The sequence below is a fragment of the Ailuropoda melanoleuca genome, chromosome 5, assembly GCF_002007445.2.
Source record: "Ailuropoda melanoleuca isolate Jingjing chromosome 5, ASM200744v2, whole genome shotgun sequence".
Taxonomy (NCBI): Eukaryota; Metazoa; Chordata; class Mammalia; order Carnivora; family Ursidae; genus Ailuropoda; species Ailuropoda melanoleuca.
In genome coordinates, this window is record NC_048222.1 from 78431560 (window position 1) to 78457520 (window position 25961).

The 25961-nt window shown below is 47.5% G+C and overlaps 1 protein-coding gene across 1 annotated transcript; it reads right to left on the reverse strand.

Moving 5' to 3' along the window:
• Positions 1 to 566: 566 nt before the first annotated feature.
• TRIM35 (tripartite motif containing 35) lies at positions 567 to 25456 on the reverse strand. Its single transcript, XM_002914417.4, has 6 exons — positions 24912 to 25456; positions 12453 to 12548; positions 8685 to 8915; positions 5307 to 5329; positions 4400 to 4518; positions 567 to 3096 (listed from the first exon to the last, which is right to left on the reverse strand). The coding sequence occupies exons 1-6, from the start codon at positions 25344 to 25346 to the stop codon at positions 2519 to 2521; spliced, it is 1482 nt and encodes a 493-aa protein (XP_002914463.1). The 5' UTR covers positions 25347 to 25456; the 3' UTR covers positions 567 to 2518.
• Between the last annotated feature and the right edge of the window lie 505 nt (positions 25457 to 25961).

A 25961-nucleotide genomic window follows, 5' to 3' on the forward strand; every position in this document is an offset into this window, starting at 1 on the left:
AAATGGGCAAAGGATCTAAAGACAGTTCTCCTAAGAAGATACAAAAATAATGAGCAAGCACATGAAAAGATGCTCGGTATCATCGGTCATCAGGGAAATGCAAATCAAAACCACAATGAGATATCACTTCACCCCTATTAGGATGGCTAAGTTAAAAGACAAACAATAACAAGTGTTGACAAGGATATGGAACGATGGAACCCTCCCGCACCTCTGATGACAATGCAAAATGGTACAGCTCCACTGAAAAATAGCCTAGCGGTTCCTCACAAGGTTAAACAGAGTTCATGCATGCACCACCGAACCCACTCCTACGGAGAGAGATACCCAAGAGAATGGAAAACACAAGTCCACACAAAACATATGTCCACACATTACTCGTAATGGCTGAAGATGGAAACAATGTAAATGCCCATTAGCTGAAGAATGGATAAACAAAATGTAGTATATCCACACAATGGCATATTACCTGATCATAAAAGGGAATAAGGTCACAAACATGCTACAACATGGATGAACTTTTGCTCATCACAAGAACACTGAAAGGAAAATGTCAAAAGAAAAAGTGGATTTTAGCTCAAATATCATTTTTATTTTTTTTAAAAAAGAGGTCCAGGCTATCCAAATTATCCTATTTAAAAACCCCTTTCCAGTTTCTAAGTTGGAAATAAAAAACATTTTTAAAAGTTTATTATATAACTAACAAAATAATTTCAGGTCAAGATTACCCTAGAGATTATATTTGATGGGCTAGATAAATGCATAGAGACTGCACACTGGTCTCAGACGTGTTGGCCACAAAGTGCCTTGAGCTCCCTGAGCCTCAGTGCGTTCTGACGGGGCCTGTGCACACCAGTGTGCCAACATTCCAACCCCGTCCCCTTCACCTAGTGGCATCTCCTATGGCGTCCCTCCCCGTGGCCCACATCAACTGTACATGTCACGTTTATAACCACTTCATAGTTTTGAATCATCCTTTCTGTGAACCTGGGGCACGGGAACATGCCCCCGAGGAGAACACCACCACCCCTACAGGCCAGTATTTCCTTTCACCATGCTGTTTCCTGGGACGGGACAGCTGACAATTAAAAACCCTCTGCAGGCAGGTATGAGAAAGAAAAGGTGGCGTTCTAGGTTCATAGGCACAGCAGGGTGGGGGGCAGAAGAAATCAGGATGAAAACACAGAGGGCAGTAGAGCAAGAAGGAGCCGGATGAGGGCAGCAAAGGCCAAGCGAGGTAGGTACCTCCCGCCCTTCTCCCTCTAGGCCCTCCCAGACTGCATCCCTTTCCTACTCCTCACTGAAAAGGACCTTTCTTTCCTTCCTTTCTCGTTACTTTATAAGAATGAATCAGAGCTATTTCCATCACAGCAACTAGAGGACATAATTCTCCAGTCCTCCTATCGCATTTACAGATGAGGAATCGAGGCCCACAGCAGGAACGGGTCTAAACTGTGGTTTTTAAAATCACCTTTCCTAAGTGAAATAGTCCAAGAAGTGTAAATAGATACATCAGAGCTGACCTGACAGCCTTGCCTCTGCCCCGGGGGACAAGCGGGGGCTCTGTGGAGTGGTTTTAAAATACTGGTATAAAGTGACAGACAAGTTGGGCCTGGGTCCTGCCCCAAACCCACAGCAGCAGCGCTGTATGAACTAGATTTTATTTTCTGTATTCTTGATACTCTGACTATGGGAAACTGCTCCTCCCAGGGCTAGCCAATTCCTAGAAAGCAATCAACTCCCTGAGAGCACGCCTTTCGTATACAAACCAACCAATCCAGAGCTATCGGGCTAACCCCCAACTGCTCCCTTTACCTGGCTCTCACAGGGCTCTAACACACTGGGCCACCGTTTCCCCTCCCGATCATCCCCTATCCCAGGCACCCCTGACAACTGGGGGCAGTCCCTATGCCCCAGAGCCTGCCGAGATCATTCAAACTAGCAGAGTCCAAACCTGTCTACCCAGAGCCCTGCCTCACCTGTTCCTGTCACTAAAACCACAGCAGTCTCCTACCTTGCACTTCCTCAAATCCCTCTGCTTCTAAGGGGCCCTGGTGCTTCCCCATGTGGCCGCTCCCCTGGCATGGTGGGGCCCTCCTCTTGGGAATAGCAAATAACAAACGCTTTCCCATTGCAGACTCTCCTGGTCTGCTGACGTCATCATACCCAGATAATAAAACCTACATGTTAAACAGGCCCATTCTCAAAGTAAATGTTACCCCCATATATCCTGGAATTCGGATTTAGAAAATTCACATCCTGAAGGTGCCATGACTCTGGGGAATGAGGTGTCTCCTGGATGACTTTCAACTGTGGTTGGAGAAGGGACCAGAAACCAAGGAGATGGCTTGGGCCTGGAGTCACAGGAAAAGGACAGGACTCGTCAGCAGGCAGATCCTGGCAAGGAGGCCGATGGTTCAGAGGTACTGAGGTAAGCATGGCTTGACGAAGAGGGACAGAAAGGAAGCAAGACCATGACACAAGTCCCAGGCAGCGTCGGGCAGGCTCCGGGCCGGCCTTAGCCATCCAGCTCCTCCTTGACAGTGATGCGCAGGGGGCAGATGCGCAAAGGCTCGGGGGGCCCGTCCCCCCGTGCGCCCCCCAGGTAGAAGTAGGGCCGCACCTCCCCAAAGCGGGCGTGGAAGGTGTAGAGGTGGCAGTGGCTCTCGGCGTCGTAGAAGGACAGCTCACCCTCCTCACACTCCAGCTCCACGCGCAGGCGGCGAGGGATGGCCGGGACCAAAGGCGACGTGGCCGGGTCCGAGGTCGCGCAGTGGTCCCCGTCCACACCCTGCGTGCGGCACACGTACCAGAAGCCCGAGCGGGTGTCATGGTAGCAGCTGTGCGAGTGGCCCTCGGCGCCGGCGTCCTGGCGCAGCCGCACCACACCCACCCGCCAGCTCGGCAGCCCCCCCAGGTCCACCTCCCAGGTATGGGAGCCCTGGGAGAAGACGCGGGAGCCCAGCAGGCAGGGCGCCGAGGAGAAGCGCTCCGGGTTCTCCACCTGCACTCGGTAGCCGTGGTTGGTGACACTGGTGAGGTCATCGGACACAGAGAGCCAGCCGGCCGCGGTGTTGGGATCGAAGCTGAAAGGCACTGAGAGCAGAGGCAGGAAGTGGGGGAAAATCAGCAAACCTCACGGGCCACCCTTCTGCCATGCCAGTGGGGACTCCATCCCCCCAAAACGACCGGCCCCAGTGCCCGGAGGGAGCCGTCTGGGGCTGAGGGGCCGTGTTGTGGGTTGAACCATGACCGACCAGAAAAAGATGCCAAGGTCCTAATTGCCAGTGCCTCGGAATGGGGTCATGGCAGACGTGATTAAGATGAGATCAGACAGGAGTTGAGTGGGACCTTAGCCCAGTATGACTGTTGTCCTTAGCTAAAGAAGGAGAAGAGACACAGACACATGAGCGGAGAAGGCCAGGTGACACCAGGGGCCGGGATCACAGAGCTACAGCCACCAGCCAAGGACAGCCGGCAAACGCCGGGAGCTAGCAAGTGGCAAAGAAGGATCTCCCGTAGGATTCAGAGGGAGCATGGCCCTGCTGACACCTTCATTTTGGACTTCTAGCGTCTGAACTGTGAGCAAGTAAATCGTTCACTTGAAGGCACCCAGTGTGCAGTCCTTTGTTATGGCAGCCATAGGAAACCAACAGAAGCAGGGACCCCGATGCTCACACAAGTCCCATGACGAATGAGAGAAGCACATTACGTAACGTTCATCTGGGTCACTGACAGCTCTCCCTATGAAATCATGACGTCTCTGTCAGCTTGGGCTGCTACGCAGAAATACCATAGACTAAGTGGCTTCAATGACAGAAACGTGTTTCTCACAGTTCTGGAGACCAGAGTCTGAGACTGGGGTGCGGCGCAGCTGGGTTTCAGTAAGGCCCTCTTCCTGGCCCACAGACGGCACCTTCTTGCTGTGTCCTCACAGGGGAGAGAGGGACAGGAAGCCAGCTCCCTGGTGCCTCTCCTGACAAAGCCACTAATCCCATCCTGGGGCTCCACACTCATGACCTCAAGTAGCCCAATCACGTCCCAAAGGCCCCACCTCCAAATGCCATCACATCGGAGGTCAGGGCTTCAACATATGAATACTAAGGGGACGCAAACACTCAGTCCTTTCGTTACCTATACAACACAGTTCTGAAAAGAGAAGGCAGCCAGCTCCTCTTTCTGCAGAGGTGGCGAGTGTCAGGACCCAAAAAGAAAGGGGTTCTGCCAGGACAGCTTTGAGCGGTGGGGCAGGGGGTGGACAGGGCACCAAGGGACCGGTCTGAAAGGGGCTGGAGAAGCTCCGACAGGGTGGGAAGCTGGCAGAAAATGGTTCGGCTGGCGCTCTGCCCTGCATGAAGTGCCTCCCCTGCCTGTAACGCCTGCCCACGCCCCCACTCACCGGACTCTACAGACGTGACCATCTTCCGCCAGACGCGGTACTGCAGGGAGTCCAGATACTTGCAGATGTCGATGAGCATGCCAGGCTGGACGGGCTCTGGCTCCATGGTGCAGAAGAGGCTGGGAAAGGAGAATTGGGCCGGGTGGGCAGGGCCAGGCCATGCATCCTGGGCCTAACTGGATCAGCGGGAAACAGGCAACAGGGCTCACTCCTGACCACCCTACCCGAGACAAACCTGGGCTGGGCTCTGACGGGAGAGGAGCCAGTAGCCACCCAGGCTGCTCACAGCTCCTCAGGATTCAGTACGCAGGCTCAACCTGCCCCAGCTGGGGTAAATATAAATAGGAGGTTCTCAGACACAAGTCTCATCCTTGTGGGCAGAAATCCAGAGGCAGAAGGGGCCTTAAGGGTCCTCTAGTCCCAACGTCTGAAGGTATCGCTGACCTCTGCATGAACACCTCCAGCGACAGCAAACTCACTACTCCCCTAAGCACTCTCTTCCATCTTTGTGCAGCTCTGACTAGGATACAGTTCATCACCGTGAACCCAACAGACATGAACACAAACCAGTGTGTCCTGAGGCTCTCAGAGGGAGGGACTAACCAAGAAACAAGCCTAAATGTTGGGAGGACCCACTGAGAAATACAAGCGGTGTGCTGGATGACACATTCTCTCCCTGCACAGTGGATGGTCATTTTCCACACTCAGGAAAACAACACTTCACCAGTGCCAATCAAAGTGCAATGCCTTGAAAGAGGGCTCTCTCCCTCCTGGCCAGTCCCCACCACTCCCTCCATATTACACCCAGCTGGCTTCATTACCTGCCTGGCCCTGGAGCCACTGGAGCTGGCACCCCTGGTATTTCTGCCTGCTCTTCCCCTCCCCTCCAACAGCCTTGGCAACTTACCGGCGTTTTCGGCTTTTGTGTTTCTAAAAGAGAAAAAAAACAAAGACACAAACACAGAGAAAAAAAAAAAGCAACATGTAAGTTTCTGACCTCAAAAGGAGTCCTACGTCCCATGTTCATGGATCAGAAGACTTAATATTGCTAAGATGGCAATACTCTCCAAACAGATCTACAGATTCAATAAAATTCCCATCAAAATTCTAGCTGGCTTCTTTGCAGACACTGACAAGCTGACCCTAAAATTCATATGGAAATTCAAGGGACCCAGAATAGCCAAAACAATCCTGGACAAGAACAAAGTTGGTGGCTCAAGTCAAGACAGCGTGGTACCAACGTAAGAACAGACACAGATCAGTGGATACTGAAAGTCAAGAAGTAAACCCTCCTATTTACTGTCAGTTGGTTTTCTACAAGGTGCCAAGGCCATTCGATGGAGAAAGAATAGTCTTCAGTAAATGGTGCTGGGACAACTGGATACCCACATGCTAAAGAATGAACTTGGATTCCCACCTTGCACCATATACAAAAATTTCAAAAATTAACTCAAAGCCTTAAATATGGAGCTAAGCCTATAAAATTCATGACCTTCTGGGGCACCTGGGTGGCTCAGTCGTTAAGTGCCTGCCTTTGGCCCAGGGCATGATCCCAGGGTCCTGAAATCGAGCCCCACATCAGGCTCCTTGTTCCACTGGGATCCTGCTTCTTCCTCTCCCACTCCCCCTGCTTGTGTTCCCTCTCTCGCTAGCTATGTCTCTCTGACAAATAAATAAATAAAATCTTAAAAAAAAAACAAAACAAAAAACTCACAACCATGGATTAGGCTATGGTTTCTTAGCTAGGACACCAAAAGCACAAACAGGAAATAAAACGCAGATAAACTGGACTCCATCACAGTGAAAAGTTTCTGTACTTCAAAGGAAGTTACCGAAAAAGTGAACAAATGACCCACAGAATGGGAGAAACTATTTATAAATCATATTATCTGATAAAGGTCTAGTATGCAGAATATATAAAAACTCTTATAATTCAACAACAAAAAGACAAGCAACCCAATTTAAAAAATGGACACAGGGCTTGAATGCACAGTTCCCCAAAGATATACAGATGGCCAACAGGGCCCTGAAAAGATGCTCAACAGCATTAGCCATGGGAGAAATGTAAATTAAAACCACAATGAGATACCATTTCACACCCCTGCAATGGCTATTAAAAAAAAAAAGAGAAGAAAAGAAAAAAAGGTCAGTGTTGGCAAGTATGTGGAGAAATCAGTCCTCATACACCGCTCATGGGACTAGAAACTCCATGCAATCACTTGGAAAGCAGTGTGGCAGTTCCACAAACGGTTAAACTTACTAGTTACCATATGATTCAGTAAATCTATTCCTAGGCACATTCCCAAGGGAAAGGAAAACGTATGTCTACACAGAAACTTGCACATGAATGTTTACAGCGGTGTGATTCATAACAGCTCAGAGGTGGAAGCAACCCAAGCGTCCATCAATGGATGAATGGAGACACACAATGTAGTCTATCCATACAATGGAATATTATTCAGCCATGTCCTGATACAGGCTCTGATAGGATGTAGTTTCAAAACACGCTAAGTGAAAGGAGCCAGTCATGAAAGGCCGCATCTGATAGATTCCACATATGGAAATCATTTATGGAAGTGTCCAGAGGAGGCAAATCCTTAGAGGCAGAAAGGAGATTAGCGTTTGCTGAGGGCTGATGGCAGGGGTGGGGGGTGGGGGGACACACGAGGGCGACAGCTAAAGGGTATGAGGTTTTTGTTTCTAGAGATGAAACGTGCTACAGTTGATTGTGGTGATGGCTGCACAACTCTGTGAATGGAGTAAAAACCACTGGATTATACATTTTAAATGACTGAATTATATAGTGTACGAATTATATCTCAACAAAGCTGTTATATATTTTTTTAAAAAGTCACAAAAGCATCCCTGAAAGCACACTGGGTCCTGGCCACTCCGATTTCCTGAACAGAAACAGCAAGGAATCTAGCTTTCAGAACCCACCAAATGATTTTATCATCAGGGCCATTTTGGAGACAGGAGACACCAGGGTCCAAAGCTTTGTGTGAGGCAGAGAACCCATAAGGGTGCCCAACCGGGATGTAACACCTGACCTGAATTGATGATCTATCTGTCCCTCTCAATCCACTCTACGAAGTCTCTCTTTTCCAGAGAGAACAGTTCTCTAAGTAGAGGAGATACCTCGCTATCCTGACCGATTCCCAAAATAGCTTTCCAGTCACATACACGTCTCTATAAGACTCCTGGGGGACAAGAGGAGGGGGGGCCGGTGGAAGGTGAAAAACATAAAAAGAAAAAAGAAAATGAACTAAACATATTTTTAAAAGCGAGAATGGCATCATCCTTTTCTTAAGAAAGCAATAGAGGGGCGCCTGGGTGGCACAGCGGTTAAGCGTCTGCCTTCGGCTCAGGGCGTGATCCCGGCGTTGTGGGTTCGAGCCCCACATCAGGCTCCTCTGCTATGAGCCTGCTTCTTCCTCTCCCACTCCCCCTGCTTGTGTTCCCTCTCTCGCTGGCTGTCTCTATCTCTGTCAAATGAATAAAATCTTTTTAAAAAAAAAAAAAAAAAAAAGAAAGCAATAGAGAATACCAAAACATCATATTTAAATTAAAAATTAAAATAATTGTGTGATTTTAGAATATTCCATTTTGTCTTCTTTGTTAAATCTTACGACCCCCGTCTAATCATGAAAAAAACATCAGACAAACCCAGAGTGGGAGAACAGTCTACGGGCTATCTGGACAGCAGTCCTCAGGACTGCCAAGGTCATGGAAAACAGAAAGAATAAGGCACCGTCACAGACCAGCAGAGACTGGGACAAGGGACAACTAAATGCGACGCAGGTCCCCAGACTAGATTCTGGAGCAGAAGGAGGATATTAATGCAAAAACTGGTAGACTCTAAATAAGTCTGGAATTCAGTTAATTACAATGAACCAAGGTCAGGTTTCTATGGACAAACGTGCCACGAGGTGATACAAGGTGTTAACAATGGGAGAACCTAGGGGTCTACACTACCTTCACAACTTGTCCAACTTGTTTAAAAGGTACTCTGCTGTATTGAGTAGAGAGAGAAGAAACGAAGAGAGAGAGAGCAAGCCTACAAGAGAGGCAGGGAGAGGGACACGGAAAGGAGAGCAGCAGGGAGAAGTGAGAAAGTCCTCAGGAGCTCCGCCCGGCTGAAAATCCTCTTGGCCTCCTGACAAGCAGGGCATCTCCTCCGGGGGCTCCTCCCGCCCAGCACCCCAACACTGAGGGAAGACTGGGCGGGTGGGGGCCTCCCCAACGCCTGCCCCCCGTCCCCAAAGCCAGACGGCGAGCCCCTCACCATGAGAAAAGAAACATCGTCCTCCTTCATCTCCGCCTGCAGACGCTCAATCTCATGGGCCAGAGCTTCGGTGTCTTCCGCCAGTCGCTTCATCTTCTCCTCCACCAGACGCTGCTTCTGCCTTGCCTCCTCAGCCGTGGCGTCCAGGATGGCTTGCTCCTCCACGCGCAGGAACTCGCGGAGCTTGTCAAACTCCTGCCGGATTCGCCCTTCCAGCCACGCAGCCTCCACCTACAGCACAGGGCAGGACGGGGCCAGAAAGGCTCAGGCTCGGAGGGAACCTCTCAGGCAGCACCCGGCCTCGGGATGCTCAGGTTTCTAGCAAAGGAGCTCTTTTCGACAGAGACTGTGGGTAGAACCCCAACAGGTAAAATACAGATGCAGTTTTATTAGCACAAATGGGTAAGTTTCAAGTCACACAGCATAATGAGGCTGTCCTGATAAATTAAGAAAATCAAATCAAATCTGCTTATAGATGACCCCTGTCATCTGTATCTTCCTCAACACACAATATTGTGTATCTTGGTTCGGCTCACCATAGCAAGGGAAATCCTGAATCACAGAAATGAACTGTTGCAAATAACAACGACTTTTAAAAATTATCTGCCTTCCCATCTTAGGACTTCAAATCTGTCTGATCCAGAGGCATCAAAAGAGGAGTAGGAAGTATTTAAAGCTGAATCATTCACAATATGCTTACCCCTAATCATAACTTAAAAAAGCTGTAGGGGCGCCTGGGTGGCTCAGTCGTTAAGCGTCTGCCTTCGGCTCAGGGCGTGATCCCGGCGTTATGGGATCGAGCCCCACATCAGGCTCCTCCACTGGAAGCCTGATTCTTCCTCTCCCACTCCCCCTGCTTGTGTTCCCTCTCTCGCTGGCTGTCTCTGTCAAATAAATAAATAAAATCTTTAAAAAAATAAAATAATTTTAAAAAATTTAAAAAAATTAAAAAAGCTTTAAAAAAAAAAGTTAAAACGGGGCACCTGGGTGGCTCAGTTGGTCAAGCATCTGCCTTCAGCTCAGGTTTTGATCCCAGGGTCCTAGAATCGAGCCCTGCATTGGGCTCCACACTCAGCGTGGAGTCCGCTTCTCCCTCCCCCACTCATGTTTTCTCACTCATTCTCTAATAAATTTTTTAAAAAATTTTTTTAAAAGTTAAAACAAAACCATAAATGCACTCAAAAAAAAGGCAGAGAAATAGTGCTCACCTTCGAATGAGAAAGACCTTTTGTAATAAAAAACTGAGAAGCCTCAAAGAAAAATGAGATCATTGAACAGACATAAAAAGAAGTTTTGAATGGCAAGAGACTACTAATAAAAGTTAAATACAGAAATACAGTTCCAAGAGGACCACTGGAAAAACAACTCAAAATGTGGGCTGTAGCAATCACTAATCTCATCTTCAGACTGAAAGTTCAATATATGTTCATGACTCTGACAACGTGATGACAAAATAGTCACCGAGAAAGTGAAATTGACCCAAAAAGAGTAAAAATGATTCACTGAAAAAAAATGACAAACCAGGAAAAATACTTCTAACATGTAAAATACTGTTATTCTTCTTAATATACAAAGCACTCTAATGACTCCAACTAGGAGAAAAGGCAAATATGCAAAAAAGAAAAAAAAAAGCATTCACAGAAGAAACAAAAATGGCTTCATACTTGTAAAATGGTATACAAACTAACAGTCAAAGAGATACAAATGAGAAGAGATGGCACTGCTGAAATACCAGACTCCCAAGACTGATCCTGCATGGCGGGAGGCAGTGAAATCCAGGATGATTTTTGTCCCACGGGAACATAAAAAACAGCAGGCAGGAAAACCCCACCAGTGCAAAGTCAAGTTCAGCCCCCATTCCTGCTGGCAATCCGGAGCCTCGCGATAAAGGGGTAAACCTCGAAGCCTTCACTTCCCTCAGCCACCTGCACTGACTGGGTTTAGGAGAAAAGTGTGGATCACGTGGGAATCCTGGAATCTTCACATGGGGGCCTGTCAGAGTGCCACAGGGTCTGGGCCAGGCAGACGGGTGCTGTCATGTGGACATACGGACATGCCCCAGACACTGCCACTGCAGTCCCGCACAAGGCCAGCCAGGGGAACGGGGCTGGCCATGAAAGGAACTCAGGTGACAGAGGTGAAGCTCCATGATTCCACGGCGCCTGCAGGGAAAGCAACTCGCCATGGGCGGGCCAGTCACTCCATGTCTGGACTGGGGCCTCAACAGGTGCTATGGCTCTGACAATATGACAAAATGATTCACTGAAAAAGTGAGAAACACCTCTCAAATCAGTTTATTGGTCCATAAGATATAAGAAATGCTGAAGGACTTTTCTCTCTTGGACACTTCACAAGCATTATCTCAAGTGAACGTTTAAAAACTTCCTAATAAGACGGAATTGTCTTTTTACAGATGGGGGCATTAGCTTAGAAGAGGGTGGGGATAGGCCTGGAGTTCAGGGTTTGGCTTTGAAAGTATCTCTGCTTTGCGTAACTGCCCTGGTCACCAACATTTCACAATCCTTCCTTCTGCTCTGCTCCACCAGCTCTGCAGCTCAGGGGACACTCCTCGGCCAGAGGTTACTGAGACTCTTTCTGATCCTGGTCCCCTCTCGTGGGCACACGGGCACGGGTGGGGAGTGCCCGAGCCAGGTGGGTCTTAGCTGAGCAGTACTTAGTAGAAGCACTCACCTAGGGAGTGACGGAGCAAAGCCAGCACAACCTGTCGGAAACCCAGCTGCCAATTCACACAGGACTCAGAGGAAGAGAGGGTGCCAAGGTATAAACAATGAGAGTGGGGAAGAGGGGAGGCAATTCATTCATTCAATTTACAAACATACATTGAGCACCTATTGTGTGCCAAGAACTCTCTCACATAGCCCTGCTTTCGTTATATCCTAATGGGAGTAAATAAAAAAAAATAACATAATGTTAATTGCAGGAAATGAAGAGTTCTGAAGAAATCAAAATGGGGAGATACAAGAGCAAGTAAGGCAGAGGACTACTTGGGGAAGGTGATTAGGGAACACTTCTCCGAAGGGATGCCTGAGCTGAGATCGCAGTGACAAGGTACTCCTTATGGGAGGGTCTGGGGAGAAGACGTAGTTCATTTGAGGGACAGAAAGGCCAGTGTGGCTGCAGTCAAGCATGGGAGGAGATGAAGCCAAGGGGGAGGCAGGGGTTGGATGAGGGCCTTGGAGGCCATGGTGAGGAGTCTGGATTGCAAAGGTAATGAAGCCACTCGGCAATTTTAGGCAGAGGAGTGATGCAATCCATGTATTTTTCAAAAAGATCAGTCCACTATGTGTAAATGGATTGCAGAACAAGAGTGGAAGCCTGGAGTCCAAGTAGGAGGCAAGGTGAGAACAGTGGAGACAGGGCCAAGATGGTGGGTGGCAGGGGAAACAGAGCGTCGGGTGGACAGAGGAATAACTAAAGAGCCCCAGGTCATCGTGGGCATGAGCAGCCGGGTGCATGGTCAAGTGCAGCACGTACTGAAGTTAGTCTGAAACCACACTGCAGATGGCACAGGTAACTTTTCACGCCCCCCCCCCCCCCCCCGCNCCACACCCAGCTATTTAGGGAGGCCACGGCAGTGCCGCCACGGTCAGCAAGCTAGGATGTGCCTACGCTAGACCCTCAGGGTTAGGGAAGGCTGATTCTGTGTCAACACCCACAGCCAGGGCCGGACCACCCTCACCTCTCCCCCCACCAACTCCCCCACTGCCCCAGGTGTCCCCAGTCTCCCTGCCCAGCCGAAGCACTCACCTGATTGTGCTTGGCAATGGCCTCGTAGGAGCGCCTCATGGCCCAGAAGGCCTTGGCTTTCTCCCGCAGCGCATGCTCCATGTTCCTGCACTTGGCCTGCCGTGAGGAACGAGAAGGAGGAACATTAGGGCCAGAGGCCAGGCACAGGGAGGACATACTCCATTTACAACTGGAGTCCCACTTCAGTGTGGGTACAACTCAGCCACATTTACTCAACCGGTCTGTCCACATGCTGCAGGGCACAGCCCTAACCTTGACTCTGGCTTTTAGCATTAAGGCTCTCAGACACCTTCTAACTGGCCCCTTTGTTTTATACCTGGTACAGATGGGGAGACACGGCCGAGGAGGTCAATGACCTGGTTTCCTCTTGAGTCGGCCACAGTACAGCATAGAAAGGCATCTCACTCAGGCCAACAGCTGGTCCAGGCTATCCATGAACCCCTGAGCTGTTGCCACTATATAGACACTGTGCTCACAGGCTCTCTTTATGACTTTCTAAATTGGCTGGCCTGCAGTCAGTAATGAACAGGTCTGATTACAGGTCGATCCAGTTAGTCCTACAGGGCCTTCTCTAAACTACGTGTCTCCCCACCTCCCCAACTTATTGCAATATTCCAATAGTGCATGGGCCATGAAAAACCTTAATCACTGCTTTAATCAAATACTTTCGGTTTAAACTTAACCATTACTGCTCTGATCTCCTTGGACTCTTTGAAGAACCACTACCAGTTTTAGGTTGGATTCCTACCTTTTGTATTCAAGGCCTACCCATTTCTCTCCATTTTTACCCTTTTCTCTCCTCATTCTAAGAAAGCTTACCAAGTTTTCCTTTGGAAAAATAGTAACAATCCTAATGGCATGAATTATAAGTGACTAGCATTTATTGAGCATTTACTATTTGCCAGGGAATGTGCTAATTACTTTACCAATTATGTCACTTAATCATCACATTATCCCTATTAGGTAAGTAATAGGATTAGCCTCATTTTAAAAATTAAAAAAAACAAAAACCCAAAAGTACACAAAAGGGAAGTGACTCGCCCAAGAGCACACAGCTAGTCTGTGGCAGAACAAGGATGTGAACCTAGACAGTGGGGGGTAGGCAGCCTCTACGATGGCCCCCGGTAATCCCTCCCTCCTGTGAGACAGAAAAGTTTACTGCTTTAAGAGTCCAAATTTGGGGGTGATTTGTTATGCAGTAATACGTAATACAGATCTGTCCTCAAAAGCCTCATCCCCACCTGGACCTGATTCAGATGACGAGATTCAGAAGCAGATGCTGTAATAGGATATTTGGGGATCTTGGGAGGGGGTGAGTATATTCTGAATGCTAGAGGGACAAGAACCACTGGGGAACAGATGGCAGATTGAAGGAGGTGGCCTCTAACATGGCCCCAGTGGTCCCCACCTCTGGGGATTCATGCCCTGGTGGAATCTGCTCCCCATGGGCTGGACCTGATGACTGGCTTCTAACCAGCAGAATGTGGCAAAAGCAAGGGGAATCACCTCTGAGATGAGGTGATTAAAAAGCCTGCGCACATTCTTTCTCGCCCTCCCTGGCCTGCTCAGCTGGATGGAAGCCAGCTGCCACATTGTGATCCAGCCTGTGGAGTGGCCCACGGGGGTAGGAAGTGAGGACGGCCTCCAACCAGCAGCCCACGAGGACCGTAACCCCACCGGCGGCCACACGAGCGAGGGAGCTCGAATGGCGATCTTGGCCTACATGAACCTTCAGATGAGACCACAGCATCAGGAGAAATCTGAGGCAGACACGCCCAGCTAGGTCATGCCCAGATTCCTGACCCACAGAAACCATGAAGTAATAGATACTGTTTTAAACCAGTATTCTTGGACGTAACTTGTTATGCAGCAATAACTAGGCTGTCTGTCCTGCTCCACAACCCGTTCTTTTAACTGCTGTACTCCAGAAGATGGTGATTTCATTTTCTGCAGGTTTCTTCTTTTCTACTCCTTGTGGCCATTTTTATGATCTTTTTGAGACTACATAACAGATCTTTTTGTTTTCTGTAGTACTCATCTCTAAGGTGCCTCCTCAATAGCAAAATGAAATCAGTATGAATATCCCACAAGGCCAGTGAAATATCATCCTATTGTTTTGTGGCAAAAGATGTTTTGCTACGAAGTCACATAATAAAGTCCAAAACAATTCTGTGATTTGCCAAATAGGCACGGATGATAGGAGTGAAGCAACTGCCCACACACGTTACCCACGGGTGTGCTGGCCCCAAAACAACACAGCCCAGCCCTTTGCCTTCAACCTCGACAGCTAGGGAGTTACAGGCGGATGAAGAGAGATGGTGATGGTGGGGAGGCGGTGACAGTCCCTGTCCTTTCCCAAGCTCTCGAAGCACTTGGAGAGATCTGGTGTAATTCAGCAAAGACCAACCCCAAAATGACCCTTCTCTGAGGTGTGAGTTGATGCGATCCACCAATGATTCTATCAGTAATAAGCAGTTATCCCTGCACATGCGCTATGCATCACACACCAAATACAGTGCCTAACAGAGGTCATGCTACTTCACTCTCACATTCCTGCACGGCAGGCACTGTCCTCTTACAGAGGAGAAAACAAGGCCCAGAGGAGTTGAGCCACTTGCCGAAGTAATACAGTTAGACTTTAGCAGAGCCAGGATTTGTGTCCAACAAGAAAGGCCACGGTCTTAGTCACACTGCACACCCTATCTCATTCAGAGAGCTATTACTACGTTTGTCTGCCTGCCTTTTATGTTTCTAAAAGTGTCATCTTATTCCCAAATTTGTCAGTTTTTAGTTCTAGAAAATAAGTTTATAATTCTGTCAATACTTTGCCCAATTCTTTCAATAGCCTAGCATGTTAATGAATTTCCTCCTATAAATGTCAAACTAAACAACACATTTTAAAAACTAATGGCTATTCCCAAACTGGAAACCCACCAAATGTCCATCAAGAAATGGATAAATTATGGCATATTCATGTAATGGAAAACTACTTAGCAATAGAAAAGGAACTATTGACACATATAACATGGACAAATTTGTGTACATATATAAATTTATATATATGTAAACTTGTACATTTACATACATAAATTTATGTGTATATACATATATAAGTTCACATATGTATATACAAATTTTATACATATATTTTCATAACTTTTATAGTATTATATATATCCCCAGTATTTATATTTATGTATAAATTTTGCCAGAAAGCAGCCAGATACAAAAGAGTATATATGGTATCAGTCCATGTACATGAAGCTCAGGAACAGACAGCACAAACATAAGGGGAAATCATAAGCTGGTTGCCTCCTGGTGGACCGGCTGGGAAGGGAGCTCTCCAAGGTAACAGAAATGTTCCATAGTTCCTTTGGGGAGGCAAGTATAGGGTGTGCATGTAACACTCAGAATTCCTCAAACTCAACAGTTAAGATGTCTGCGTCTTATTGTATATAAATTATACCTCAAAATTTTAAAAGCCTATAAAATGAAAACTTTGGAAGTTTTAGCCTTTTCCTGTCAGTTACAAAGAGAGTTTCTTCCTCAAAGAAATCCCTTCAATTTCTCTCAGGTTTAATGAGTTGTTTTTTACTTTTCAATCTCCTGTTGTTGACAATTTATTTGCTTTGGCATAAAACATAAATGTGCCTTAAGTAGTTATACACGAACACCTCTTAACCAAATCCAGGATGTGTCCCTTGTCAATATTATCCCCTTCTTCCTATCAGAGGAAACGAAGGTCCTAATTTGTATAGCATTTCCCTGCTTTTCTTTATAGTTCTATCACCCATGTATGCATCCCTAATCTAAATAATATACTTTAGTTTTGCCTGGTTTTGAACTTTATATTAATGGAGCGATTCTGTATGCATTCTTTTGTGTTGTTTCCTTTGCCTTAACATTAAGGTTTGTAGGATTCAAACACATTATTGTATGTAAGTTTATCATTCATTGTTGCACTGTATTCCACTGTAAGAACACACCACAATCATTTACCCATTCTGGTGTCCATGGACAGTTGGGTCATTTACAATCTTCGAGTAATACAAATAGCATGAATCTTCTTATATATGTCTCCTGGCACACACGTACACTCGTCTCTGTGCAAAACATTCCTGGGGGCAGGAATGGGCCACAAGTGTATCTTCAACTTTAGGAGACCATGCCAAACTGTTTTCCAAAGCAGTTGTACCAGTTTATACCACACAAGTGATATTAATGAAAAATGTTTATTAACCATTGGGATCTTTACTTTTAAATACCTGTTCAAACCTTTGACCATATTTCAATGGAGTTGCCTGCCATTTTCCGACTGGGTTGTAAGAATTTATTATAAATGTGCAATATATGACTTTCATGGGTTAGATGTGTTAAGAAGTACGTTCTAATGTATCGCTTATATTTCTTAATTTCCGTATGGTCAAATCAACCAGTCTTTTCCTTTAGAATTAGGACTCCTTGGTTTTGTTTTAAAAAATACCTCCTCCCTTCCCAAACTGCTTAAAAAAACCCCAAAAACCTCCATATCCTTGAGTCACAAAGATAATCTCCTATATTATTTGTTTTAAGCTTTACAGCTTTCCTTTCTCATTTAGGTCCGATGTGGATAACCCGGAGTTTATCCTGTGAACGGTATGACCTGAGAGCTTACTGCTGCAGGACCATTATTTTTTTTTTTTTTAAAGATTGTATTTATTTATTTGACAGAGAAAGTGGCACCGAGAGAGGGAACACAAGCAGGGGGAGCGGGAGAGGGAGAAGCAGGCTTCCCGCTGAGCAGGGAGCCCAATGGGGGCTGAATCCCAGAACACCAGGATCATGACCTGAGCTGAAGGCAGACGCTTAACAAGTGAGCCACCCAGGTGCCCCCGCAGGACCATTATTTAGAGTACTAGCATCCCCATTGGTGTATAGGCCACCTCTACCTACATCAAACACAAATGTTTCCAGTTCTCTAGTCTGTTCCCCTGGCCCACCTGCCTGTCCTCTGTCAACATCACACAGCCTTAACTTCGATAGCTCTAAAATATACTAAGAGCTCAATGTCTCCTAATAATGTTTTGGCAATCATTGGCCCTCTGAGTTTTCATACAAATATTGGAATCAGCTTGCCAAATTCCACAAAATATCATGTTGAAATTTTGGCTAGCATAGTACTGACTCTACAGATTGGTTTGGAGATTTCTAGTCTGTGAACATGGTATATTTTGCCACTTAGTCTTTGATGTCTTTCAATGAAATTGTGTATTTTTCCCTGCCAGATATGTGCACTGTTCTATTTATTGTTAGACAGCTGATTTTTATACTATTGTAAATTTTTTTATATTTGCTGATATACAGAAATACAATTGCTTTTAAGGTTGATTTTGCAACCAACCTTCTTCTAAACTCATTTATATACATAATTTATCTGTAGCACCTTTTTATTTTCTCTGCAACAGAGATTTCTATGAAGATATGTACAATCATATCTGCACTTCATCCCAGTGTAGTTTCCCTCTTTCCTAACCTTATGCCTTTTACTTACGATTCCGGACTCACTTCATTAGCTAGGATCTCCAGCACAAAATTGAAAACAATTGGTCATAATGCACATTCCTGTCTTTTTCTTGGTCCCAATGAGAAAACTCAATGTTTCACCATTAAATATGGTATCTGATCTAAGTTTTTCAGTAGGTATCTTTAATCGGATTAATGAAGTTCCTTCCCTTCCTCGTTTGCTAATTTTTTAGTAAATTAACAAAAGTACCCTGAATGAACAAACTGATTTTTCTCATCTGTTGTTAAAATCCTATTTAAGTGGCATAGAACTGGGTTGTTTTCTTATCAGGCAACTTTTGTCATTTAACTGGAATATTTAAGGTAATTACCTGATACACTTGCATTTAAACCTATCGCCTTGTTCTGTTCTATTTGTCCCACTTGTTCAGTATTTCCTTCTCTTCCCCTTTCTTGGGATTTATAATGCATGTTTTATTCCACATTTCCCCTTGCACGCATTTAGTGGTGAATCTAGGAAATACTGCATGCAAACAGTATGAATTCAAATGAATCTAAACAATACACTTTCCACGTCTGCTTTAGATATTCTGATTTGAACACTAAACATACTTGTATCCACTCGGATGGACCATTAAGGGACGGCATGTAGCCCACAGAGCGCGCTCAATGAGCCGAAGTTGCTGGCTGACTAGAGGGCTATCTGCGGTGAAGCCTGGTCAGCACCAATACGGGTCATCACTGCCCTGGATGGAGCTAAATGGCCCATGACAGGTGTGGGCCGTCGCCGAGACCCCAAGCCCAAAACAGCAAACGAGCTCCGATATTAGTTTCAAATGACAACACCCAGGATTACTTATTTATAAACATGCAAAACAGGAAGTTTTATTTACAATAAAGGATTCAGAATGTGATTATATAGTCTACATCGTTTATTTTAAAAAATTACAATTTCATTCCTTAAGCAACAAATTTCAATAGTATATGTAATACCCTAAGGATTTTACAAAATTGTTTTACCCAAAATATTCATTAACACAGGTGCTACGCGATATAACAGAAAATAGGAAGGGTGCAGTTAAGAGAAAGAATAAATATTAGTTCCCAAGATTGTCACAGCACCCCTCAGGTACCTATCAAAGGCTAGAGTCATATCTGTAACCATGGCTATCCGGCCCAAGCCAGGTTTTCTGTCCAAGGTCCTATGTATGCAGTTGCTTCTGACTAATTCCTGTCTGCACCACCCAACTGTCTCACAGTGGCCTTGAACACTCTGCTCAGGCTCCCTTCACTTCCTCCAGAGAGCCATTCTGATCTCCCAGAAGAGTTCAGATGCATCCTGTGGGCTCTCACAGCTCCCATTCTATCGTCCCTGGATACTTACTACCCTGGATAATCACCTCACTTTCCTGGAAAGGCTGTAGGCTTCCAAGAAAGAGCAGGTCCTCTGCCCCAGCACAATGGTGCTCAATAAACCTTCCCAGAAAGAAAAGGACGCTTGCCCTGCAAGGGTAGAAAATGTCCTATCCATGCCCCAGGGCTCAGCACAAAGTGGACATTCAAGAAGCTACCTGCCCAATGAGTCCGTCGAATGCCCGTGCTCTTTCTCCTATGCCACACTGCATCCTGGACTGAAAGCCAGGAGAACTGAGTTACACCCTTGTCTTTGTCACAACCACTGCTGAGAACTTTGGCTAAAGTTTGCTCTCTCACTGGCGGTCAGGCTCCATACCTTAAAAATGAAGGCATGAAAGCTTCTATAGACTCTCAAACTTCACCATAAAAATGAAGAATGCAGTTTTCTGTCCATGCTTACCCAGCCCATCACCAGTGTTTCCAGGCATCTGTCTCTAGTTCGTGTCATCTGCCCTATCTATTTCAAACATTTGTTTTCAGGCAGACTGACACAGCAGCAAAGAGCTCTGGCACTTGGCCCCCAAGTTCAAATCCCTGCTCTTCTATTTAGTAGCAGGTAATTCTGAGCAAATTCCTTCTCTTCTCTGCACCAGTTTCCTCATGTGAGCAAGAGGAATGAGACTACCCACTCGGAGGACTGCTGAGGTCTCCACTAGTCAATCCATGTCAAGTGCTCCCGTGAGTGCACCAGGCATGTGTTGGCTCTCACTCTATTAGGTGCCACTGACCACCTCATTTAACTCTCCTACTGGCTGTTACCAGGTGCCTTAAATGGAGAGCATAAATGCATCCAAAACAACTAGATCTCATCCAGGTCCCTTTCTTATCCAACCCCAACCCGGTCTCCCGTTCTTCCTTTCTCCTTGGTGTTTCAGTCCTCCTCACAAAGCAGGTGTCCACTACGGTGCCTAGTGCAGACGGCTGGGTAACTCAGGAGCTTCAGCGAGCAGTGTTCAGTAAGCCCCTGCCTCTGCCCCTGTCCAAGGAGGCAGTAAATGTCCTCCATGCAACTTGGACCTGGCAGTGACTGGCCCGTAAAGGGGGGAAAAAAAAAAAAAAAAAAAAAAAAAAAAAAAAAAAAAAANACCCCAGAAGGGGAATGGATTGGGGCTGGTGTAGGAGGAGGCTAGAGGGCAGAAAATGGCTCTCATGTCAGTCCCATGGGATGGGTAAGAAAGGGGTCTGGACAAGGCAGCTCTGAGGCATGCGACTTGGCTGGAGTTCGGGGCAGGCTTGCTTTGATGATGCAAGGCAGAGCAAATGCCAAACGGGAAGGCAGGATATCTGAGTTCTAATCCTAGACGTACCCTTCCCATCCCCTGCCACTGCCAGGAATTGCTGTATTTCTCCAAGTTTCTGTTTCCTCACTAGTAAAACAGAATCATCTCCTCGCAGTGCCCCGTGGCTCTGGGCCTGTGTCTGGGGATTTGCAAGTTTTCCAAGAGAGTTTTGAATTAGTGTTTTCATTCAATAACCTAAAAAAAAAACAAACAAAAAACCCAAGATAAACCTTTTCCAAGTTGCCTTATAAACAGGGCCAATACACGCTTTCAGCTCCTACAACTTTGGTGCCAGCATTTGTATTTGTTAACAACTTCCTCAACACCAAGCTACATTACTTTCACTTCTTGCCTAATAAGGATCAAAGCACACTTAATGGGTGAAGGATGTGCTAGGTCTGAATAAAGTCCGATTGTATCACAGGAGAAGTTTCGGATCTGCAAAGAGGGAAATTTAGCCTGGCAAACCAAGCAACCACTTAGGAGAGGGTGAAGGAGCATCCCAAGTATTGTCAGACAAGCCTCACAGCCACCCAGAGCACTGCTTCCGTTTCAGTACAATAAAGTCTAGCGATGAATATTTCAACTAGAATTGAATTGACTTTAATAGTCTTTGTGCTTAATCTGCAAACTGTTGTTGTTTTACTGCCTCTATGTGCAATAAGCAAGAGGAATTCACGCTAGTTTAGCGTTTGTAGGTAGAGAATATATTTTACGTCACGGTGTTGGAACAGCTTTTCCTTTAAGAAGAGTGGGTACGTTGTTCAAGTTTGAGAAACATGTGCTACAGGCTGTCCCTTTGAGCTCCAACACACACTTCAGCACTCTGGTCTCAACACTTAAAATGTCTGGATATGTCAGCAGTTCCTTCCCTTCACGCCCCACTGTCCTTAGGACAAAATCTCAGATTTCTAACAGGTCCTAGATGCTCCCTGGGATCTGTCCTGGACGCCTTCATTCCTCATCCAGACGTCTCTGGACTCCTATGTACCCTGCCCTCTGCCCCACCAGCGCAGCCTGCTGCCCCTCACTTAGCGAACTCCTTCCGAGCCTTCAGGTCTCTGCGGAATCAGCCCCCGCCTCCCCGCCCCACTGGGAACAAGAGCAGGCTTCCTTGTTACAGCCATCTGTCACCTCCTGTACTGTCCTTCACAGGAATGTCAGTCTGATTATTATTCAATTTTGCCTATTTGACTCCAAGAAGCCAGGGGCTAGGACTCCTCGGCTCTCTACTGAACATACTGTGCCTGGCACACAGCAGGCACCCACACTGCAGGATAGTGGTCCTCATCCAATCAAGCCTCTTAAATACCCACACATAATCTGCTGTCCTCACAGCTCCCAGAACAGAGAGCCAGCAGGGAAAGTTTTACCCAGGGACCAGAGAAGTTTCTCTCAAAGCCAGAGTAGGGGCCAAACAAGGCCCCAGGTGAACTCTATATAGTACTTGCTCTGTGAATTTAGGCAAGTTACTTAACCTGAGACTCAGTGTCACTGTCTGTAAAATGGGGAGACTAGTACCTACCTGTGGCAAGCTGCATAAAGATGTCCACATCCTAGAACTTAGCAGCTGTGAATGTATTATTTACATGACAAAGAGGACTTTATAGATGTGATTAAATTATGGATTTTAAGATGGATAATTATCCTGGATTGTCTCGGTGGGCCCAATGGAATCAAAGGGTTCTTATAAGAAAGAGAAAGTTGGTAGAGACAGTCAAGGAAGGCAGTGGGGTAACAGAAGAAGTTGGAATAATGTGCTTTAAAGACGGAGGAAGGAGCCTCTAAAAGCTGGACAAGGAGGGAAATAAATTCTCTCCTAGTCTCCAAAAGGCATGTGGCCCTGCCAACACCTCGATTTTAGGATTTCTGACCTCCAGAACTGTGAGAAAAAACATCTGTGCTGTGTTAGATTGCCACGTTTGTGGCAACCTCATAGGGGTTTTGTGAGGATTAAATCTGTTGCCGTGTAAACACTCAAAGAGTACCTGGCACACAGTAAGGGCTCAAAAAGTGTTGGCTGGTATGATTCCTCTTGTCGAACTCCTCACATGGTTGCCAAAGTGATCTTTCTAAGCACACATCTCACCACAAAGTCCCTATTTAAAAGCTTTCAGAGCTCCCCCAGCACACGATGGCAGCCCCTTCAGCCTCTTCTCACCTCTCCTGCCTTCCCATACTGCTCCGCGCCCAGTCAGCCAGCATGACCACTTGTCTATTTACTGTCTGACTTCCCCTGCTACGCTGTGAGCTCCAAAGGCCAAGGGCTCTGTCTTACTCTGCGGCCTCAGCATCCCTCATAGGTCCCAAAACACAACACAACACAAGTCCTTGATACATAGCTGTCTAACACACTGAATGAGTTTCACCCTGCATGAGGCTGGGCACACTTGACTTGCACTCACCTTAGATCTTTCTGGACTAGACTCCCTACCTCCTCGTACATCGCCCTGGGTGCCCATCAATCTGACTGCACCATCCCTCTGCTTAAAACCCTCCTACTGCTCCCTACAGTCTTTAGAATAAAAGCCAAGCCTCAGGCCTCATGGCTTCTGCTGCACTTCCATCCTTATTTTAACTACTCTAAAATTCTCTTAGCGCCTAGAAGGTCAGGCCTCCCAGCTTCTGGACCCTTATGTATGCTGCTGCCTCTGGCTGAAATACCCTCCCTCACTCTCTTCACCTGGCTAACACCTCCTCATCGCTCAGGTCTCTGCTTGAAGTTCCTTGAAGGTATGAATTGTTGTTTATCTCATGCCTCGAAGTAGGCCTGGGACCGAGCCGTAGGAGGCATCTGCTGAAGGAACAGGAAGCTGTCATTAGACCCTACGTGCTTCCCCAGCACCTGACTCCCTAATCTTGAATCCTGGATTAGCACGGACCTGGGGGTTCTGCCTTAGTGCTCCTGGCCTTGACCCCTGCCCATCTTCCTGGTCTGTACCTGTCACAGCCCCATGGTGACTAGTCATGACCTGATCCACCGTGCCCCCCTACCTCGACCCCAGCCCCCAGAATGCCCAGCACTTACTTTAGCTGTCCCAAATCAGGACCTGGCACTTCTGCCAGTGGGAATGGGGAAAAGCATTGTTGTGGACCACTGTTAAACAAATAAGGCAACAGGAGTTATAGGGTTATCCCTTTGGCAAGCTACTATAGTATTCAAACATGCATACTGATGACATTTCCCTTCACCTGAACTCTAAATGTGTATGAAACTCTAACCTTTTTTTAAAAAAGGCCTTAAAACAAAAACAAAAACAAAAACAGCGTCTGGAGACCAGGCATTAGGGGTTCTTACAGTGCCTCCTTTTCAATACACTCAGCTTCCTACCAGCTAATCAGTGGGTCTGACCCATGTGTTAGGAGGTGAGGAAATAAATTAGTGTTTCACACCCTCTGCAATTTTTAAAATAAAACAATAAATAAAAATAACAGAAAATGCCAGAGTACAACAGACATTTTCACAGGATTTCTGTTTCAAGTGATACATACATCTGGGTGTTCCAGATCACAGTGGAAAAAATATGGGCTAAGGTCAAAACATGGTTTTACCAGGGGCTAAGGTCAAAAATTTCAAAAACTCCTAAATTGGCTAATCCTTATTTTCTGATCATTCTTCCTTCGTATACCAAAGTATTCTCCGTGTCACTTCTATACCAAACTTAATTTCCATGTCACTTTATTTACAGCCACAGGAACTCTAGGCATTGGGGTGCTGAGAGTGATCCAGAATAAACCAGCTAGCCAATGTCAAAAGTCTCTCCACTCCTACACAATACATAAGGCCAGCTCGGGGAAGTATGTGACCCCTTCTGCAAGACCTTAAGGCTTCATATCCCTGGCCAGGTCTTGGACTCCCACACCTCTAACTTGAGTGTGCCACGCTCCAAGATTCTTGGGCCTTACCCACACCTGTCCTCCTCAACCCGGCCCGTGCCACACCCTGCTGGCATAAAGGGTGCAGGGCCTCCGGCCTTCAGAAGGGGCTGGGGCCCTCTTGGGAGCATCGCGTAACCCCAGTTCCCACACTTCCGGTTTACACTCCCTCTTCACCCATCCCAGGCCCCCTGGGCCGACCCCTTTGGAGGTTAGCCGAGTCAGAGGGATGGGGGTCCTGGCCGCAGGACGAGGCGGGGGCCTAGGCACACAGCTCTGGCAGGCTGCAAAGGCGGGAGCCGCGGAGGTCAGAGATGCTGAGTTGCAGTCCGCACCCGGCCGCCACGTGCGCGCTCGGCCACCTCCCGCACACTGCCGCTCTTACCCGAAAGTCGTGGGCAGTGTCTTTCACTGGCTGCACGCGGTGCCCCTGGTGCCGGGGGTCAGCCTGGCACGAGCAGCACAGCAGCTCCTTGTCGTCGAGGCAGAAGAGGCTGAACTGGCCACGGTGTGAGCGGCAGAGGCGCGGGGAGCGGTGGCCCGCCCAGCGCGCGCCCTCGGCCTCCTCCCGCAGCAGCTTCTCCACCAGGTTGTTGAGGGTGTGGTTGGTGCGCAGGTCCGCAAGGGACGCGCGGTCCTTGCACACCGGGCAGGTGGGCGCTACCTGCACCTCCCAGCAGCGAGTCACGCACCCGCGGCAGAAGTTGTGGCCGCAGCGCAGAGTCACGGCGTCGCGGAAGGGGTCGTAGCAGACGGCACAGAGCAGCTCCTCCTTGAATGAACGGGAAGGCCCGGGGGACACAGCGGGACCCAATTCCATTGCCACGGCCAGGGGACCCCTATCCCGAAACTTTAGCTCCAGCCCCTCCCACCCGCCTGTAGGCTCCGGGACCCCGCGGTGAATGGTGCCCGGCCCCTTCCGTTCGGAGCGCTGAGCGACAGCGGCGGCGTCCAATCGCGCGGGGCGCGCTCTGAAGGCTCCGCCCCAGTTCCGATCGGAGCAGGAAACCCCGGAAGAACGGGGCGGACCCCTGCGCTCTGCGGTCTCCGCCGGTCCTCACCGGTCCTCGCCGGTCCTCTGCGGTCTGGCCTGGTTTAGGGACAGGGAAACTCCCTAGTTGTGCTTCAGGGCTTCCGTGTAACGGGAAGCCTATTTCCGATTTGAAATGCGAAATGAAGGTCAGGAGCCTCTTCCTCAACCACTCCCTGGAAATTTCAGCTCCGCGAGGTCGGAGAAAAGCGAGCTCTCCACTTCCTGGTTCCGAAGTAGAGGCTGAGTCTTAAAGATCTGTCCTGCATCCTCGCATTCGTTGTTCACTTAGTTTGGCCAGTCTTAAATCCTGTCCCCTGGAGTAAAGAGGAAACAGGTGAGAGAAGGGAGTAGTGGGAAGACTTCTAAAAAGACCCTTCTCCTGCCCCGCGGATGCATAAGTGG

What these genes read in the sequence shown, in the direction of transcription:
- TRIM35 (XM_002914417.4), bottom strand. Translation starts at nt 25,346, where the DNA reads ATGGAATTGGGTCCCGCTGTGTCCCCCGGGCCTTCCCGTTCATTCAAG. An exon ending in ACACTGCCCACGACTTTCGG is followed by an intron (nt 12,549 to 24,911) that starts GTAAGAGCGGCA and finishes TCCTCACGGCAG; the next exon opens with GCCAAGTGCAGGAACATGGA. An exon ending in CCATTGCCAAGCACAATCAG is followed by an intron (nt 8,916 to 12,452) that starts GTGAGTGCTTCG and finishes CCTGTGCTGTAG; the next exon opens with GTGGAGGCTGCGTGGCTGGA.